This window comes from Streptopelia decaocto (genome assembly GCF_964273445.1).
Source record: "Streptopelia decaocto genome assembly, chromosome: 4".
Lineage (NCBI taxonomy): Eukaryota > Metazoa > Chordata > Aves > Columbiformes > Columbidae > Streptopelia > Streptopelia decaocto.
In genome coordinates this window covers 64,848,387-64,869,727 of record NC_138658.1, presented here as the reverse complement: position 1 = coordinate 64,869,727, position 21,341 = coordinate 64,848,387, and the positions used below count along the sequence as shown (strand labels likewise).

The window sequence follows — 21,341 nt, the reverse complement described above, 5'->3', positions numbered from 1 at the left end:
AGAAAGAGGCTGTGCCAACCACTACAGGAATGCATCAAGAAAAGTAACTGAGCCTTCAGTGAAGCCTTGGGCTTCAACAGTGTTTCTGGTAAAGAGAAAGTGTCCATGTGAGTTATGGAAAGGTTTTAAAGATTCTTATTATCTTGATACTCAGATATTATAGCAGAGTTCCTGCAGTATTGATTTCCAATGCTGGATCTTGAATCAGATATTGCTCAGTGGAAGGGCATTCAAAGGATGGAAAAATTGTTAGTCAAAAAAAACCCGAAGTAATATAGAGCAGTGGTGTCAGGTTTACATAATGTAGTTACTCTGAGAGCTATATGGAGGCTGCTACATTGCCTGTCATTCTTGTCTGTTTGTTTTTGCCGAACAATACCTCTGTGCATGGTAACACCTTTGTGCAGACGATGTACTCACCAATGGGTCTTGCCAGGCTGTCAGTGTGAAACTGAAGCCTCAGAAATGGGAGATGTTTCAAGCAATGGGCACACACTTGGCAACTGTTTAGGACAGAACTTATACTGACTAAAAGATAATTCAAGCTGGGCAGAACTACCAGTCTTCTGAGATTGCCACATGTACCAGGTCCTACAAGACACTCTTTATTGCAGAAAATCTGCTGGTGAGTTTGCTAATGTTGCAAACTCACTGTCCTGAATGTGGAGGAAATAAAGTAGTCTAAAGGGCAGTAGAATTTACTTTGTCATTTCTAGATTTAGCATTTTACCTTGGCCTATTGATATTTCAAATACTTTGCTGCAGAAAACAGGTGCTCTTGCTTTGGGGAAAGGCTTGGCATAATAAGATGAGCTTTAGAAACAGCAGTTTTATTGAAGAAAAAGAAGTTTTATTAATGGAAACTTTTACATCCCTTGAAAGAAGCCTCAAGGAGCAGATAAATCTGAGCAACATTTATCCCAGTAATTCTTCACAAAGAAGGGGGGTCTGAGGTCAGAACAGATCAAGCCTGTCTATGCTAGCTTTTGAAATTCATGAATCCTGGGGGACAGCTCACTAAATAGTTAGAAACCCACTTCAGTTCTATGATTTAGCAGCTATACATAAGTAATGCTGATGTCTTGTCCAGATGGCGTTGCTAGAAGGGTAATTACGAACATGTCTGAATCAGGAGAAAAAAAAAACCCTAATCTATCATGAAGAATGACTGTGCTCAGAAATTAACTATTTCAGCTACATATCTCTGTGCATGTCACTGTGGTTTGTCTACTGGAGCATGGAAACAGAAGTTAGAAAAGAGATTTCAGAAAAGGGATTTCAGGAAAACCTTATGTCCAAATACCATATTTTTAGAATATCAGTTGATAAACATGGACTCTTTGAAAGATAATATTATCTCAAAATACTGCACTAAAGACTTTTCATTCTCAGTAGAAAAGATCTAGCAATGAAACTTTGTAAAAGAGTTAGAAGAAGCCAGAAATTGACAGACACAGGCATTGTTTGGTTATATCCTGGTCACAGAAAATAAAAGTGTGGAAGTTATAACTAAAATTGCTGGATATGCTGAAGTTGTAAAAATTCCAGTCAAATGGAAAACAAGATTTACAAAGTGTTACAAGGCCATGAAGGTGAGCTCAATAAAGCACGAGGAACCCTACCCTAGCAATGTCTCACAGGGTTACTTGCAGAGCTGGGAATACCCAACATGTCCAGCCAAGATAGTGGCTAGTTGTAAATAGCCAAGGCTGGAATGAGACATCCTGGCACTGAGGGCAGGCAAGGTGTCAGTTTGGTGCCCACTGCTATTGCCCACTGCTTGTTTATAATTTTAGTTTTTCTTCAGTGCAGCAATGATGCATCAAAATTTGTATATGAACACAAGCAAAAAACACCTGGGTGAACAAATCAGATGTGGTCAACACAATTACTTCTTCATGGTGCTGGTGATGGTGCTCTGACTGTCCCCACACCTCCACTGCCTGTAACTGATGACATCTAATCTGCATTGATGATAACTAAGCACTGTTTTACCAAATGGCCCAGAATTTGCTTTCTAAAGAGATGGAGATGATTAGTGGCTGGTTGTATTCCTCACCAGAACTGGGTTCCCTGCTCAGTTACATATAAAACAAAGATGAAACTTTCAACATAAACATTCTGGTAAATTTGTGGCACCATAGAGCATTTATTTCCAGTCAAAAGGTGTAAAAAAATAGACTTAATGGGACTTTGAAGTCTAACTGTGGCAATAAGACTTTCTTCTTTCCTTCCTATAGAACAAGTGCAGATTATGTCCTTGTGTTCCTCACATTTTGGAGTGGCTTATTCAGAGAAACTTATTGTGAGAAATAACAGAAGGATTTGGACTGTGAAGACCCAAAAGGACTCATACTGTCACCTGAAAGTCCAGCATCACCCCTGGTATTGGCAACCTGGAATCTGATAGAAAGTATAAACAGAAAGCTGCTGGGTAGCTCGAACTTTACATATCTGCATAACCATCATGAGAAGGCATGTTTTGGTTTACCTCTCCAATCTAAATAATGAGTGTTCAGTGGTAAGTAGGTGGTAGTCAAGTGAAAACTAACAATATTGGTCACATCAGTTTGTTTTCTGCATCAACTCTCCCAGCAGCCCCAAAAAGACTCTGTTGCCTTGGTTTGACATCAAGTAAAAATGTTCGTGGCACCCACAATCTTTCATGCTTTAGCCAGAAAAAGTCACTTCCCCAAGCTCATGTAAAACTTTATCTTTCATAAAATCCCTTATTTAAACTTCATAGGAGCTTGTGCACATTAGTAAAAGTGCACACACTACAAAATCGGGCCAATGTTTTGGCAATAATATGTAGGTCCTGCAGTGTGCACATGACTTCTCAAAAATAATGAGTTATATGCATGTGCGTCTTAAACTCCTCTTTGAAAACTTCCCCATTATTTTTCTGCCATCATTTTAACATCAATTGTAGGCAAAGATTGTAGAGGTATTGATAACTGAGAATGATTTCTGAGACAATAAGCAGCTTGGCATGTCACCTGGCTGCCACTGTGGGGGATAAGAATTGAGTTTGATACATGGACACTTGATAATTTTCTTCCTGCATTTTCAAAGCTTTCTCTTATAAATTGGTTCTTGCTGTGTTCTATTTTTGTAAAAATTGAAGAAGCTGGCAGCATTTTGCAGTTGTAATTGAGTGTTACTCTTATATCTCTGTTATTTTGGTTACTGGTTCTCATCTGCCAGGTTTTCATTCAACTACATTTTTCAGTGAAAAGTTAAAATAAAAAAAAGAAGAAAGAAGTGAGCAAAGCATCCTGATCAGGTTATTTTTAACTGAATAAGCATATCTGGGAACAGTATTTTTACTTTTCAGAACAAAATAGCCACCAAATATATCAGAGAGGAGTGAAATTTTTTCATTTGCTTTATTTTTTAAAAAGATAAAAAAAAATAAGCCAATGAGTTGATCAGAAGTTTAGGAAATTTGTTTATATATAAAAAAGAAAACACTAACCTTTGTTCAGTGTAAATCTTAAGGAAACATGCTAACAAAAAGAATAAATATGATATTCATAGATTGTCTGCACCCTGTTTGTGTGAGCTGCAGATCCTGTCTTGCTCTTTCATGCTCAGTTTTGCTTTCCAAGGAAACCAGGGTGCAGGGTGATGAGTTGGCACACGGTCAGGACACATGGGCAGTGGTCAATCTCTGGCCAAATTCTGCAAAATTCCCCAATTTGAAAAGAAATGCTCTGATTTCATAGCAACATATATCAGAATTAATTGGTATAACAATCCTGCATAAGATTAAGTTACCTGGTAAGCTGAACTCCTGCTAAAGTATTCATCCCCTTCCCATTCCCCAGTGATACACAGGAGAGCTCTCATGACAGGCAGCAGAGTTTTGCTTGGGAATGTAATTTCTGTATTTTAGGCATCGGTTACATTTGTACCAGAAGATAAAATGGTGCAGAGATTGATGCCTGAAGCTAAGTGGCACAGGCTGGCTTGCATCCTTATGGCTAAACTCTCTAATCTTCAAACCAGGGCTGTTGCGTTCCAGCTGCCTGTTAGGCAGCCTTTGGTCTCTGTTAACCTCTGAAGCATAAAGGGAATTGCTTCAGACAGTGATTTTGGCCTGGGAAAAATTACACCAGGGACCATGCTAACAACTGAGCACTATGAAAGACTGCCTGTATTCTGCCTTTAAAAAACAGGCAGTAAACAACAATGAAGGTAGAAAATGCAGGATAAGAGAAAAAAAAAAAAAAAGAGTACAAATGGAAGAAGAGTTAAACACCTGAAAAATGAGGAAGGATTCAAAAGAATGCCAACTGTAGAGATATAATAAATTAAACTAACTAATTATATAGCTAATAAAACTATCTCAAAAGACAGCTGTATATAGCTAACATCATTTTTTTATTAAAAAAAATCTTCTTTACACCTGACAGAGGAGCAGTAACCATGGCAGAGTTAATAGTTCACTTTTCTTTAGCTCGTGCACAGAGTGATCTTAGTAGTGCTTTCAAGAAAACAGAAAACACTGATAAGTGTATGAATTTGCTAAGCATTTTCAAATAAACAAGGAAGGCACAACCTTGCTCTGTGCCAGAAGAGGCTTGGGCCAGACCAGGCGTACTTAACAACTGACTGGAGCAGAGTCAACACTCATCACTCAGAAACACATCAGTGCTGAGCCACACAACTCCAAACTGAAAATTAGCATCTGTAGGCTCAGATAATTGCTTGTCGCTCTAGACTTTGCCTAGAGAACCAACATGTGCTGAGCAGCTTTAAATGAAGCGCAACGCTACTGTGTGTTTGTGTAATAGCAGGTATGTATTTTGGGAGACCTGGGTCCAAGTAGTAACCTCATCAAATCACTAGCAAGAGTGAATGTCATGAGTCTTCACCTCTTCCTTGATAATTTTCACACCTAAAACTTGCTTGCTCTTGGCCTACTGCCTACAGGAGGTACATAGGGCTCAAATGCAGCTGCCCCACAAGTGGTGCTTGGTGCCCCATGAGATGCCCTTGTTTATGTGACACTCAGAGAGCACAGGCAGACACAACAGCAGATCACAGATGAGCTGTGCCGGTTGGACTGGCAGCTAAGTGTTCAGTTTTGCAGAAATTAACTGAGCCGACAACTGTGGGATGGATTTTATGCCAGCTAACTGTAGACAACAGAAAGATTAGTTCAGGTTCTCTCTACAGGATAAACAGAGGCACTAACATAGATTAATTAGTTCTAGTCTAAGTTATCTAATTTATGTGTCACAGACCAACCTTGGGAGATACAAGTCTTGCCACTGACTACTAAAGGAGCTTAAAATAATAAATTATTTCTAAATTGATTAGTTTAAAGGAATATAGTTTTGTTGCATCTCTAGAAAAATAGAGATACCTTTCCTCTCTGAACCAGATTCCAGGCCCTCCCTTTCTAGCAGCTGTGTAAGCTCACCACACACTGCACTGTTTAGCAGAGCCAATTTGCTTCTGGATTGGAGCTAATTTACACCTACATTGTTCAGGCGTGCAGAAATTGAATAGTCCCATCAGCCTGGTACACAGCACACACCGATAAACACTGCCAAGAGAGGGTAATGAAGTCACCAAGGAGCAGAGGGGTGTGATTGCCTGTTCATCCATGCGGACGTGCCTGTAACAGACTCATGCTCTGAGTCTGCCAGCAATGGCTTTTTTTGCATGACTTGGATAGTGTCTTGGAAAATACTTTGTCATCTAATTCCTATGTATTTCAGATACCTTTGAAAATCTTGTGTACACCCTTTGGGATAGGAAATGTTCTGCATCTAACTCATATTTAACTCAGTCTGTCTTTGACCCCAAACATGTACTCTTGGTACTGATTGCTTTGATAGAAACAGTCATAATCTCAGGTCTGTTTTCCTAATGTGCTGTGACGTATGTGTTTTGATAGCTCAGTAGATTACTATGTAATCATTCAAATAACTCTGTTTTAACTCCATTTAAATTTAAATGACTGAGGCACAGACTAAAAGATATGCTCTATTTCAGCTGAATGTGGAAAGTAAAATTTTTGAGTTAGTATCCTCATGTAGCACAGATGTCTTCTTGTACCATTGATACTCATGACATTTACTCCCACCCTTTCCAAAAAACCTTGGGGAAATATGCTTACACCATGGGTAATTGATTCAGGTTGATGGATCCTGCTGAGTAATTACGTTCGGTAAATGCCTGTGAATATAATTTTCTACCAGCCAGCAATTTATAATCAAGCATAATGGATTCAGGTGCACATGCGGTGTGAGTGACATGTGAAATACCAGTATGTGCAAGTCAAGTGACTAATTTTACTGGATGCTGTAGCATGTTGACCTGCAATGTCTTGAGATCTCAGGTTTACCCTGGGAATTGATAAAGCAAAATAAGACTAAAGAGATTAAATAAATAAATTAAAACATCAAATGATGTACAGCCACTTAAGAAAATGATGCTAAACCAGCCAATTAACACTAACATTAAAGCCATGTTCAAACTAGTAAAATAGGTGTCACTTAGAAGTGGGTTATCATCCATCCAAGACCAGGTGCATCCTAAACAACATCTGTCTTGTTCAGCCACATTTTAAAATGCTAACTAGTTTTTCTAGTTTAGATACATCTGTAGATCCACATGTACAAGGAACAGGAAAGAAGCTATGGAATTTCCCCATAATGTATTTTTTTAGACTTTGTGGAACCACAGAGAGAAAATTCTCTTTCTAGTTAGCCAGAATCCAGCTTATAAATTACAGGCATTTACCCATGAATAAGGATATTTCTCAGCAGTTTGGACCAAAACTCATTCTCAAGAAAGACACGTTTCCTAGCTCCTTGAGTGCGTATGCTGAGGAACGCAGTCTCACCCTTTTGTTCAGCTGTCAGCAGATGCATAGATTGTAGGATTTGCTTTGAAATATTCCCTTCCTTTATTCTTCTGGTGAAAGTTTCGAGGTAAAATGACTCTTTTGGTCAAGCCCAAATGAAATATTTTTGTTTAGCCTGTTTCTGCCTTTTCAGTTGCCTCTGAGTTCAAACTAGTTCAAGTCTATGAAATCATTTAATGTGAGCCATGGGACACCTCTGGTCAGTCCTGGTTTTCTTTTTGTAACCATTCTAAGGCCTCTGTGTCTTTTTTTGTGATAAGGAAGCAGACTTGTACACTGTATTTATATACACACTAACATCCTGATGTTCCTTTCTGCATAGCTTTCTTTACAATTTTGAGCATACTAGCACCTTTTAGTTGTCTACTAAACGTTGTGCTGTCCACAGTCATTTCAAAATCTCTCTGTCCCTCATAACTGAAGCTAATTTAGAGTCTATTGTCCTAAAGATAAAGTTTAGGTTATTTTCTGCCCCACATGTTTGCTTTTATCACTACTGAATTTCAGCTGCCTTTTTTTAATACCTTGCAACTCAACACCGTAACTACCATAATCTACTGCAGGTCTTTGCAGTCAGATTGAGTTTTGACTACTCCGGTATCAGAAATGGACTATGTCACATCATCATTCATCTCCCTTTCGAACTCATTTATGAATACATTCAACAGATACACAAAGTATCAGAATGACTGGCCATACTGTTGCTTCTGGCTTGTTTCTGCATTGCTTCAGAAGCTGGCCCCAAAACAGTTTCCTGAAACAAGACAAGGAGTTCAGTCTTCATGACTCATTCTTCATTTATGGAAACTCCTAACAAGTGAGAATTTATGCTAGTTTAGGATATGAAGAGAGATGAAGAGAAATCATGAAGGTAATCCCTTACAGTCTTTGAATAGTCAGGACCTGTTATGCAGTCTTCATTTATAACAGATCTCATTTGTCCCAGGTAAGCTATTAAAAAGAAATCTTATATGGTCCTAGAATGATACAGTTTTGGTTCCTCTTCAAATTCTGAGATGCACAAATAAAGATGTATCTTTCTTTTCTCTGCTTATGAATTGACTTTTGAATAGCTTTCATAAGGTGTATTTGTGTTTAGCTTTCTGTAAATGGAAAAGGATTGCTGATCTGAGGTGCTGAGGATCTGCGTCTGTTATCCTAATCCTTCTAGGATCACATTTCAGCACAGAGAATGCTCTGGTATATGCACCCCCACACAAACTTCCATTCCTGAATTTATATGTTCATTTGGTGAAGTGTAGCCACTACAATGATATGGTTGCTTGCTTGTGAAAACTCAGACCATTTTTCATGGAAGGCTTTGAAAAATAACATTCTAGATACTCATTAGTCTTTTTTTTTTTATGAAGCTGTGAAGGGAACACATTATTGAAACCATGGCTTTTGTATGACCACTCCTTTCTCAAAAAAAAAAAAAGTTAATTTGAAGATATGCTTGCAGAAAAATGACCAGCTTGGACCTACTATACTCAAACCTTTCGTCAACTTGAGTCACTGAGAGTCACATTTGGACCGGTAATTCTAAGTCAGTAGTAATGAACAGAAATCAAAGGTAGAAGTGAAAGGGCTTGTATGACCAAGCAGCAGTTATTAGTGCCCAAAACCAAGCTGGGTTCCATTATATTCAGAAAGGCATCTTTCTGATTAAGAGAAATTGAAGGAGCAATCTCCAAAAGCAATCATATCCATTACAAAAGGGATAAGAAAGAGATCAGTGAAGAGCAGTACAATCACTTGAAATGCTCCAAAAAAGATGGATTTAAAGTGAATTAAAGTCAGCAAAAGTGGCAAGAAAAGTTGTGCTATAACCTCATCCAAAAAGCATTCAGATATTATGGGGATTATGATAACATAAATATCTCCAGAGACTCTAAGTGACATAAAATACCTGTTAAGAAAAGTACATTCAATGAGGTATACTGCAAATCATTATGAATATTCAATTCCAATCAAACTGAAATGAGAGAGAACACTCAGGGACTCTGAATTTGAATCTGAAAAGACAACTAGAAGGGAAGAAAAGGAACTACAAAGAAAGAGATAATAAATTTGATCTTACAAAAAAATGAAGGGAATATTAAGTAAGCTTTTCACCTATGATATGGACAAAATTAGACAACATGTTTACAAGATGTTCCCTCAAATTTTGCTGTTTATTCTGGGAACAGAGAGCTGTCTGTTCACCTAGAGGTGTCAAATGTGGCCAAACAGTCTGAATTTTACTAGGAAAAGAGAGGGAAATGTGCAGCATCTACCTGACTGATTTTTTTGTGGAATACTTTAGTTTGGTTGCATTGAACAAATACTGAGAAATAAGGTGTACCAGTAGCTTAGGAAAGGAGTAAGCCTGTCCAGATCAGTGGGGACTAGACAGCTGAATATCATAGCAATGCTATTATAGGATATTAGTATTAAGTAAAAAGCCCTCCAACTTCAAAATAATTGGTAAGATTTTTAAAGTTTCTATTAGAATATTAAAAAATATGGATGCTTTCTTTATCCCTCAATCTCATTTATTAAACTAGCTCTGCAGAATTCTAACCCATTTTCAGATACATTGTATATATGAAATATGTGGCTGTATTATTTTACTTTTATTAGTAGGCTGACAATTGTTATGACAAGTTTGTGAAGCTTCTAACTGAAGGATTATTCTGCCCCAGGAGCAGATATATCCTGTGTTCTCCCTTTGTTCTTTGTTGGGTCGCATCTTTAATCTTAAGACATCTTTCCGGGAGAGGAAGAAGCTGAGGAACCACAAAGGGTAAGAAATGTGATTCCACTACAAGCAAATATTGAATCTTATTTCTTAATTTTTTGGCTGTTTCAGTTTTTTGACATTTGTAAACAGATGTAGACGGACTTGAGGATTCGTTTAATGATAATGGCACAAAAAAATAGCAAAATAGTCTGTACCCAGCTTTTAAATAAAACTATAAACAAACAGTGTGACTTTAACTGTACAATCTTTCTTCCCCTCCCTGTCCCCCACCCAATAGAAAATATAGCTTACATCTTCTAAATAAGATTAGATTGTTGAAAAATTGCTGTCAAGTCATATTCAGATACCACAGAACATTTGGTGCTGCATTTCTAGATATAAAAAAGCATCTATTCATAGAAATAGATTTAAAATCAGAAAAAAAAAACCAACCATTTTTCATCAAATTGAGCCAAACAGGTCCCCAAAATCAACTTCAGATCATATTCTTCAGGTAAGACCCAGTACATAGACCATTTTTAGATCACAGTTCATTTAGTTTGTGTGTTGAAAAGTAAGAGATTTTACTGACACTCTTAAGAAGAACATAAAACATTTCCTGCACCACATTCAAACTTGGATTGCAAAATAACTTTCCTATTTTATTTTACATCGGATCAGGACAGTGTGTAACCCCCTCTCTTAAAGGCAAGATAATGTTGATGTGGGCAGATGACGTCCATCTGTATCACGTCAAAAGAGACATATAGTTTAATTTGTAGCTTGCATCCACTGAAATATTGGTGCAAGTAAGAATAAAGCCTTCCATCCAATGACACTTTAGCCACTCTGCTATCTGAAGCAATTTTTGATTCTTCAAATCTTTCATCCTATCTCATAGTTATGGTTCAACCCATAGCTATCAACTACATAGTTAAACTATGGTCCAACAAAATAAATTACATTCAAGAATAATGTAAGACTTACTGAAAAGGTATGGAAAAAACATCAGTCTTTTTAACTGAGCCTACTTGTTTGAAAGATTGAATTAGCTAAAACGGGCTCTTTGTCATGTACTCATCTTGCTTAAAACCTTCCTATAAATAGCAGTTGCCAGTTACTTAACTGTAGAAAGTAATAGAAAAGTGAAAACGTGCACATTCTGTCTTTGGCAGCATTAACTTATGCTGTTAAGTTACTTCATTCAGTTATTTGAATTATTTTATAATTAGCCTGGTAAGCCTTTTCTCTATCCCACCCACTTGTCCCTGACCCCTCCCTTAACTGCAGGCTAAGAGTTTCTGATAGTCTCCTGAGCTTCTTGAAAAGAAAATAAATATGCTATATTTCAAGATTTGTAGTCTTTGTTGCAGGAAGGAAGATACATAATGAAAGAGAGACACAGCCTGGAAGTATTAGCAAGACATTCAATCAAAACAGATTCTGTATTGGACTGCAAGATGTTGTGGAACTGGTGCAGCTAACATTGCACTAACTACACATTACTACTTGACTTTCTGTCGCTCAATTAAAAACATATTTAATTTTACCTAGAATCCTTTTAGTTCGGGGATTCCCATCTTTTCCCTTGAAAGATGGGCTACATCTTTTGATTCACAACTTCTTAGGACTTTTATAGTGTTCTGTGTGACTTAAGTAAACTCAGCAGAAGGCTTAAATCACAATAAAATGCAGCATTTTGTAGCTTGAATGACTATCTATGGAAGTATGCAGATATTTTTGGACAGCTAGACTACATAAGCAATTCTGCTGTATGTAGAGGAACATCAAAACATCTGGCTGCATTAATCTGAGACTGCTTTAAAGCCCTGCTTGAGCCTGACTCTTCACCCCATGATACAATCACATATTATTGGATATTGTGTTCATAGGACAGTTCGTGTCTTTCAGCATCTGCAGCTGTTCCTATGAGCTTGATCGGCCAAGTGGCTTTGGAAATCTGCGACTGTCATTGCTCTTATTTTGTTCCCACTAACTTGAATTCACATTTCACTTCAAAAATTTGACCTCTGCTTCCAAAGCAGAGGAGCCAAACAAGTCCCCAAAATCAACTTCAGATCATATTCTTCAGGTAAGACCTCGTACATAGACCATTTTTGCTTCCCCCCTTATTAACTTTTTTTTTGTCTTTGAAAAAGCATTGCAGAAGGCTTTCCATGTTCTCCCACTCCAATACAATTTAAACAAGAAATGATTGTGATCTGGCTTTAGACAATGCAGGATCTATTTTAAGTCTATACTAAATATTTTTCCTTTACCTTGTTGAAGCCAATTAAGCAATGACAAAAACACATGCTGTTCTGAATGATGTGCATATGTTTTATCTTTTGCTTCAGTTTTCCTTATATGCTGTTTAAACTTCTCCTTGATCAGCCTCTCAGAGCTCTTTATAGCTTGTGTTGTCACCGTAGCTATGCAATATGAAAAAAAAAGGAAAACACTTCCTATGCACTGCTAAAAAAGAGTTGAGAATAACACAGTAAAATCATGTCAAAACAAACTGTTCTATGCTGGTGAGCACATATAATGGGATTTCGAAAGTATTTTAACTAAGTCTGTTAGTATATTTTATCTTTCAAAAATTGCTGTATATTGGGTTTCCTTGACACATGATTCTGGAGTAGATGAGAGGGTCATATCTGGAAATTTACTAGTGGTATGAACTACTTATTGGAAATACATTATATTGATTTATCAACATAATATTTTTCTAAGCTTGTTATTACAATCTTGATAATTTTGATTTTTGTGGTTTAATAAAACTCTTATAAAATTTAGGGGTTTTTTAGTTCACTGATACTAGAACTGATTCAGGGAAGTCCACCAAGCCCTTCTAAAAACCTTTTATAAGCTGACTTGGTCTGGCTTTTCTTGTTTATAGCTCTTATATAAATGTCTCTTTTCCGCTAGAGAACATGCAAAATGACATGAAAAATCTGTAGAACCTTCCTTTTCTTCTTTTTAAGTCCTCATTGTAGTTTCTGTGAGCAGTTGGCATGGGGCATAGACATATCCCACAGGCAAATGGGGTTATCCATGGCATTGTTTCCTTCATGACATCATGTCAGCTGTGCAAACTTGATAATCCCTTTCCCAGTTTTAATTACAGAAGAAAGTAATTACCTGCATTGTAAGCATTAAGATAGTCACAACTTTTTAATTATTTTCTAACATTTCACAACTCCATTAGAAAGGCTTACAGCTATAATTAGGTCAAATAAAACCACTGAATATACTTGGATGAAAAGCAATAATTTGATCAAAGACAAAAAAAGCTTCCCCGTTATGAGATATATGTATTAATACTAATGAGCCCATAGTGGCTGCAACTCCCACACTGTAAACTATGCAGAATGCAGTGTGTTAATTGTACCAGGAAGATTATTGACATCCTTGGGATTCAGACTTGTGTTTCTAAGGAATTTGACAGAGGCTTAGACTATGAAGCACTTGCTTCATGTCTGATAATAGTCTCAATATTTAGCTTTGTTAAAATAACTATTGTTGAAATAAACTCTTTTATGGCAGTTAAGTATGAACAGAGTTTCCAAGTCAGAACACTTTAGTTCATGCCATTACAATTTCATAAGTTAGCGCTTCTCTTGGTTTTGTTTGAATAGTGAAAAAGCAGCCCCTTTTATTGTATTCGCTTTGCTTAATTGCTAACAATTTCTCTGGAGAGCCTTGGTGACATTTACCCTATCTCTCTAACATACTTTCACCACAAGCAATTCTGTTTGCTTTCAGAGGTGGAAGAACTACAAAACCATCACACCAGAGACTGTAAGGGGGAGAAAGATCAATGGAAATCCAGCATTTTAGACCCTGCTGCTATGATCATTGATCACTTTTCCTTACAGTGGGAGGAAAGAAAAAACCACAGTTCTCAAATTAATTTCAGTAGTAAATGCTAAACAGATATTAAGAAATGCACTTACTTCTCTCTGTTGAATATGATGAATTCTTTCCTAACGGTTTCCAAGCACTGCTGCAGGTGTACGTTCTTTGAAAAACAGCATGAATAGGTTGATTAAAAAAAGATGGAAAATCATAGACAACAATCACAACAACAGGAACGATACTGAACAAAAAGGAATATGAATGAATACTATCAAAAAGCGTTTTGAAAACTCTTCAAAAGTGGGCAATTAATCTTTTCTTTTTGGAAGAAGTCACCCACAAAGAATTCCTGAGGATTTTTACATCTGATAGCTCTAAGAAAAAAATTTTGCATAAGCATTCAAAATAATTAGGAGTAGCAGCAAAGTTTATAAAACCTCACTGAAATGAAAATTAAACTCTGGAAAATGATTATTTCTTAACCTTCTCAGAAGTTTAGACTGTTTAAACAATGTGTCTTTCTATGTGGGACACATTAGTCAAGATTGCAAGAGACAACTTTAAAACATTTATAAAAGATAAGCCTTTCACTACATACTTTTCATTTTTGGTAATAGCAGCAGATAAATACTCCTTATAGCTGTCTGTCCATGTGTAGGAAGCATATTTGTCAAGTGACAACACTTTTTCACACTTTAAATGAGCATCTGTAAGAATCTTAAAAATGACTACAACTTAAACATGCCATTACTATTTGACTTAAATAAATATTTTCATCTTGCTTTGGAAATGGTTTCTGCTATACGTAAAATGACAGATGTACAGGTCAAATCTCTTTTCAGAAATGATAAAACTGAACTTAACTGAGTTTTTCCATTAAAGAGTGTAAATGAAGTGTCACTGACTTCAGCCATAGTCCCCAACTTACCAATGGGCAGGTTTCCTTAGCTCCATCTTTGGATTTGTTTTTGGCAAGTCGCTTTTTCTTTTTATGGAGGGGCTTGGACTCTAAAATCATTTCTTCAAGTTCAAATGTTGGGTCACAGTTCAGTCTTCCTTTCTGGTACAAAAGGATTCAAAGTTACGCTTTGAAGCATCGTTGTGGTTTTTTAGTTTGCCTGGCAAGTGTTAATAACATTAATAATGATGCAGCTTCCCAACCACATCTATAAAATCAAAAATGCCTTTTTAGGCCAGGATCCTCTTCCTACTTATATACATATGTATTCCTAGAGCGACCCAGTGAGTGACATTAATCCAGCCTAGGGACTTTATCAGAATATTGGTTAGTGCTGTGAAACCTAAGTGGTAACTGGAATAGTGCAGGAGAGATGGGAAATAGCTCTAAGATCTTACTTGTTAAAATCTGATTTTCTGAAGAGTTGCAGGTGGGTTCAGTTACCTGGCTCCTATCTAGAATAACAAAGAAAGGAGCAGGCCTTTTTAGATTAGCAGGGTTTATATAAAAAAAAAATGGATCTATTATACTTTTTTCTTACCCATTACTTATGTTACTTAAATATTCTGGATTCTCCATTTTTATTTCAATTTGTGATGCTTGAGCCAAACCTTAAGATTCTTTATTGTTTCAGGAAGTTCTTTTTAAGTGGGATGATTGGAAACACCAGTTCTATATGGTCATTTCCTTCCTTGATTCTTTTCAGACTCTTCCTTAATTCTTTTCAGGTTCTTGATTCTTGATCTTTTCAGCATAAAAGTTTACAGAAACATACTTTATGCCTTGAGATTTTTTTTTCTTTATTTATATTCATTAGTACAGTAAAAACATTTAATGACAACATTTAGGATGAACTGTTCCTCTCCTATTTAGGGCTAAGAGTAAGGGCATGGCCAGAAAATCTATGGTTCAGCTGCACCAAATACATCTTTAGAAAGTCACTACTTGACATCCTAATTACTGGATCAGTGTTTTGCTGCTCCTGTAGTCAGAATAACATTAATTCCTTTCTCCTTCTCATTCTCTCAAAGTATTTAAAAAAAAATTGCAAACAATTTGAATTGTGTGGTGGAAGATCTTAAAAGCATCCTGTTTTCCTCTGGAACTTCTGAGGGTTTGATCACACTATTATCACCATCAAGGTGAAAGTACTAAGATGAAGTCATATACAAATGGCAGATATTATTTAGTAACCAAAGACACTAAGCAGTAAAGCCACAGCAGAAACCACTTGTATAACTTATGGTGTCCTAAAATTAAACATTAGATTTAGAGATCACTCTATCATTTTTATTCCTAGAAAAGTCTGTATACTCTAAGTATAATAAGCTCTCTGACGCCTTTTCCTGCATTCCAGACAGTTTCATTAAAATTTGTTTTTTATTAATGGAGGTTTATAGTTTATTTATAAATAAAGAATTCTTTATGTTTGATCAATATCAGTTCCTTTCTTGAGCATGTAGAATTTTAAGATTTGTTTGAGCACTTAAAAAATACATCAATTTAATTCGGAGGCTATAAAAATGAAATCAAATTATTTTAATTAATTTCTTGCTTTCTTTATAAAATACTTAACAGTACAAAAAAACAGCTAACCATTTATGACTTCAAGATGAATATAAAGAAACTAGCTAAGCCATAAAGAAACACATGTACTAGCTAAGTAAAAATGATGTTTATGGAATCAAAATACACAGGGAGAAATTAAACAATGGGACCTTCCTACCACAGCCCTCCCTTGTGCCTTCTCGCCTGCAGAAGTCAGGCAAGCTCCTGGCAGTAACAACAAGCTGTCAAAAAGTTATAAAACTCTGTAGTTATAAAACTCTCCCCAGATGACAGCGCATGTTGTTCTGAACTCACCCTCTCACCTGAAATCCAGGAAGCTAGTAAGTGAAAGGTTTTCTACAGGCAACAGAGAGAAAAGTTCTTTGCCTGGTCAAACCTGGTGTCATGAAACATCAAAGTTTATTATATAGAGAAGTGTTGTGCTAGAAAAGGTGCTTTGCCTCTCGCCTTGTCACTGTTTTTCCTAACGTGCTTGATCGACCTGGTGGAACAAACCCTGCAGTGTAGGCTTCTGCCCTGAAATGTAGAACTTGTAATGGGACTTTCACATTCAAGTAGAAAAAAATTGAACTTTTTACTCCTATCTTCTCTTAAACCTAGAATATTATTTTCCCAGCAACACCTGGGAAACAGACCCTTCCAACCCCAATCATAATCTTTGAATTTCTGTACCGTTTTGGCTGTTAGATTTACTGGTTTTCCCTCTCATAATCCTTCTTCAGTTGTAAAATGAGGAAAATTAGGATATCAAGATGTCTTATGGTTTTACTCCTTTTCCATGTGTTTAACACCACAATTTTATTTGAGCTAATTAACTCTCTTCAGTCATATTTTTGTAAATCCTCCTAAAAATATACTTCCTCCAAAATATGAATGAGGTGAAACCAAACGTGACAAGAATAGCTGTCTTTGGACACATGTTTAATGGTAGACAGTTCAAAGTATTTCAGGAGAACTTCCCCTTTTCATACTTTCCATTACTTTCACTGTTGTCAACATCAGCCACAGAGACAGGCCACTTGGCTAGCAGAGCTGGTACAAGACACATAGGTTTCAAATGGCATTTGAAATTACATTTAAATTTACTTTCTTCTCTGTCCTTAAGAAGTCAGGAAACTTACCTATACTCTCTGAGGAGTAAGATACCCTCAAATCAATTTAAGTCCAGGTGGAAAGAATCAAACAGCCACATGAGAACTGTGATTTAAGGACTAGGTTATATTGGTCTATGGCCTAATGCAGACCATCATACTCTTGTGTCCCAGCTTTAGAAAGGCTGGATGTAAGCCAGCAGGAGGTGGAAAACTTATAGTCCCATTATTCAGTCCTGTTACTACAGCCAGACTACTGTACCTCGCTGCTCAGGAGACAGGGCTACGAGAGTGGCACACATCACATTAGTTGGGTATATAAGAGGGAAGGAGTACTGTCCTCAGTTTGGTAGATGCTTCCAGCTTGCACCAACATTAAGATAAAATGTGAAAAGAAGGCATTTCATTCCTAGTGAACGTTGCTGTGGAGTGCCCAAGAGGTGCTGTCTTTTTCTTCACCTGTTGTGCTGGTTACCTGCTGCATTCCTGGTCTTTCCACAAGCTCCCTGAGGGAAGTCCAGCCTGCTCACACACAGCTTTCTTCTCCTGTGGGATGTTGCTTCCAGGAAAGGCTCTGGTTAGGTGCCAAGAAGCACAGCAAATACTGCTGTCTTGGCAACCCAGTTGGCTGCCTTTGCTCCATTAGGCAATGCCTTCCCTTTCTCCCCTTTTGCAGGGCTGGATCCTGTCTCCATCAGATTTAGCTAGAACTCCAATGTGCACATAGATGAGGACAGGTTCTGGTTATTCCCCCTTCCTCATCTTTTTCACAATTGGATTAAAGTATATAAACAATCCTTAGTATGCTACAAATTTATTGTTTGGTGCGGTATGACTGAACAAAGTGGAGAAATATGTTAATACTAGAGTCATCGCTTTTTATGCAAGACCCTCAAATCCATTCAACTTACAAATGATCAAAACAGAAATACCCCACAAATAACAACAAAATGGAACTACAAAAAAAAAAAAAAACAAAACACACCAGATTCCCTCACATAATCTGAATGTTTTAGTGTAGGAAATTATCACAGAGGAAATAGGTCAATCTTTTGAAAAAGTATTTTTAAAATGAAAAAGGAACAGCACACTGGGATGTTAAAGAGTCTTGCAAATGTTACTCAGATGCCTAACTTTCAGAGCAGCAACAATCTTGGTATTCTTTGGCTCAGAATTAACTCTGACAATCATTTGCTCTAATAGCTGAAACGCAAAGTCTGGAAAATGTTTTTCATTTGAAAGGGAACAGAAAGTGAACCAAAGTTAATTAGTTTTTGTTGTGATCTAATGAAATGGGCCAAATTTTCTCTTAGCTGTGACTGAGTAAATAAAAGCAGAATCCAAAGTAAAACTCCTGTGAAAAATAAATCGCTGAAGAGCAACAAATGCAAGCATAAACAAGTAAAATGCCAGTGATAATTAAAGTCAGAATTTGCAAACGCAGTTCACCTGGCATATCGACTTACGTTAGGAACAAAGCCTGGGGTCACAGCTTTCTCTAGAACAGCATCCCAGTTGACATCAGCTAGGTATGGAGAGCTTTGGATGTCTGTAAGGCTTGAAAGTCGACACTCTGGGTCCTTAGTGAGGAGCTGTGATCAAGCACAAGGCATTTTCTAAGGGATCAGGTGCCATATAAAAGAGTACACGTATCACATGCATAAATTGTATGATAAACAATTTAGAACAAGAAAATGGCTAGGGAACCCTCTAACAACTCCTAGAAGCCCCAATCTAAAAAAATAAAAGTAATAACTCGTAGAATATGACTATAATTTAATTGCCACCAGATGGCTGTTGCAGGCATGAACTGTATTATTTCGTCTATTGTATTAATAACAAAAGTCTGTTTACAAATGCACAAGAGTCCAAATGACATGAAACATCACAGCTCAATGCCACCCAACAATTTGTATTTTGTCTTTAATTTATTGGAAACATCCTGGCAGCAATTAAAATTAACCACCTCATTGCTCCATCTATCAAAAATAGATGCAAAGGAAATTGATCTTCTGTTGCTCTATTCACACGTTCTCTAACATTATCAGTACTGGAGACCTGAAATACCTAAAAGAGGTATATGATACTTGCAGTATTACCAGAAAATGAAACCAAACAAATAACTGGGATTTTAGGAAGAAGGAGAATTTTAGGGTCATGATGCATTCAGAAAGAACTCTGTCTTGTAGCTTAGTGACATTTACAGCAAAGTGGCTCGACTTTTATTGTTGCAACTATAGCAACATGGGACAGGTAGAGATACAGAGCTTTTCATTTCTAAGCTCCCTGGCTGGAAACTGCAGCAGAAATTCAGAGGGCAGAGTGATCCTTTCTTTTCTCTCCCACACGCACAACCAGGGCTGGAGAGAATGGGACCAGGGCACCAAATGGGGATTATTGATCCCCAAAATTTTGGTATCACTAGTGAATCAGCTTTAAAATAAAGAAAAACACTAGATTTCTGTTTCTTTGAGGCCACAAAAAATCTGAGTCTAAGACTAACGATTATCCACCTTCTCAAGAGAAAATACTGCACTGCTCACGTTCAGAAAAACCTAAGAATAAGCACTGTGTTCTTATTCTTGAAATTTTGACTAGCTAATTGTGTGCTTACCTGATGCCTCTGCATTGTTGGAGTGTCTCCTGGAAGAGGAGAAAAGTGAGGACAGAAGGTGTTTGTAATTTCTTACCTTTTTCAGTAATGCTGTCATGCCCTTGCACCATGCAGATGAGTAGTGAACTCTTTCTATCTTGAACATGTTGAGTATCTCATCAATGGGGGTGGCTGAATGAATTTCATAGGGCCTCTGGGATAAAATTAAATCAATATCAAGTCAGCAAGGATAGATAAAACAGTGTAGGCAATTCACATTTTCCTGAGCTCAGTATTTTGGATGGAAAAATCAAACCCACCAAAACATAACAATTTTGAGGCTAATCCTTCTTTCTGCATGTGCTTTTCTTTGGTTATAAGTGATGTAATTAATCACAGATGTATTTCCTCTGCAAATTTTTCTCTCATGAAAAGAAATATCAGTTCAAATGAGATGTCGGAATAATTTTATTTCTAGGGCATTCTATATGAAATGTGAATTATTTACTATTTTTTACTTCTAATACTAGAATGTTCTTGTGATGTAAACTGACAAAATGGAAAAGTAGAGGTTGAAAGGAGCTTTGTCATCCTGATGTTACTGAGTAGTAGACAGAGAAATTAAAAAATGCTTACCAAAAATCTGTGTAAGAAGCACAGTAAAAAGTAGACTCCACATCCCAATCCTTCTCCTTTGCCCTTTTTGAAATCTAAAATTTACTCATTTATATTCTTATTAATTATTGTGCACATATTTTTAAAGACTTGTATTTGTGAAGCAAGCTGTGAGAATGAAACTCTGTGTTGGTGTATTTTAGACAAGAATAGAGTGAGGAGTGCTTGTGAAGTAAATTGTACCCAGCAGGTGACAGATCTGTGAAATGTGGTGTGAGATCTGCAGCCAAATGCCATCATAGCAGCACTATGAAAACTGATGCATATAATTCACTCACAATACAGATTTACCTTCTAATCCAATATCCTCAACAGCAAAGGGCACACACATGTTGCCTTCAGTAAGAAATGACTCATCCCTTGACTCCTGCTACTGTGTACTGGTACAAGATTATAATCTAAGAATATTTCTGAGTGTTACTATCTAATCTGATAGTAAATTACAGCCATTCTTGATAAAAGTCTAGAAAATATCCTTATTTTAAGAAGATTGATGTACTTGTTTAACTTTGAGCATGTATATGAAATCAAGTCCATTCCAAGGCACTGGGATGCTCTAAAAATAAATCCAAGAATTGCTTAAATCTTTTTGCTTTGATTCACATTCACTTAGTCTATTGCCATTCAGTTATATGATGTCTGTATGAATTGAACAGGACCTAAATGTACGCTCTGAATCCATAATTTTCTTGAATCAGGTTCAAAACTGTCGTTTGAAATAGTCTGCTTTATGCTTTTCCCTACCTGTGGTAATGCTGCCATAAAACAGCTATTAAAAATGAAAGGTTAACATTTGGTCTGTTGTCACAAAGTAACCTGCTGCTGATTTAGACTTGATATAATAATGTGACCAACATGATCATCGAGACAGAATTTATACCAATCATTGGAAATTGTGATTTAGCTCTAAAAACAGCAACATTAATGAATAATGGATCTTTGAGAGAAGTAAAAAAAGAGAATAAAAATAAGGAAGTTTTGCTGTTAAA

General features: G+C 36.7%; 1 protein-coding gene across 2 annotated transcripts in view; it reads right to left on the bottom strand.

Moving 5' to 3' along the window:
• Nucleotides 1-21,341, bottom strand: part of STK32B (serine/threonine kinase 32B) — a 175,560-nt gene that overhangs the window by 5,561 nt on the left and 148,658 nt on the right. For both annotated transcript variants that reach the window (XM_082051224.1, XM_082051225.1), the window contains 4 exons: nucleotides 19,775-19,891; nucleotides 18,551-18,676; nucleotides 14,395-14,526; nucleotides 13,565-13,629 (listed from right to left, as the gene is read on the bottom strand). In XM_082051224.1, the coding sequence (XP_081907350.1) occupies nucleotides 13,565-13,629; nucleotides 14,395-14,526; nucleotides 18,551-18,676; nucleotides 19,775-19,891 (440 nt within the window). The remainder of the gene's footprint in view (nucleotides 1-13,564; nucleotides 13,630-14,394; nucleotides 14,527-18,550; nucleotides 18,677-19,774; nucleotides 19,892-21,341) is intronic.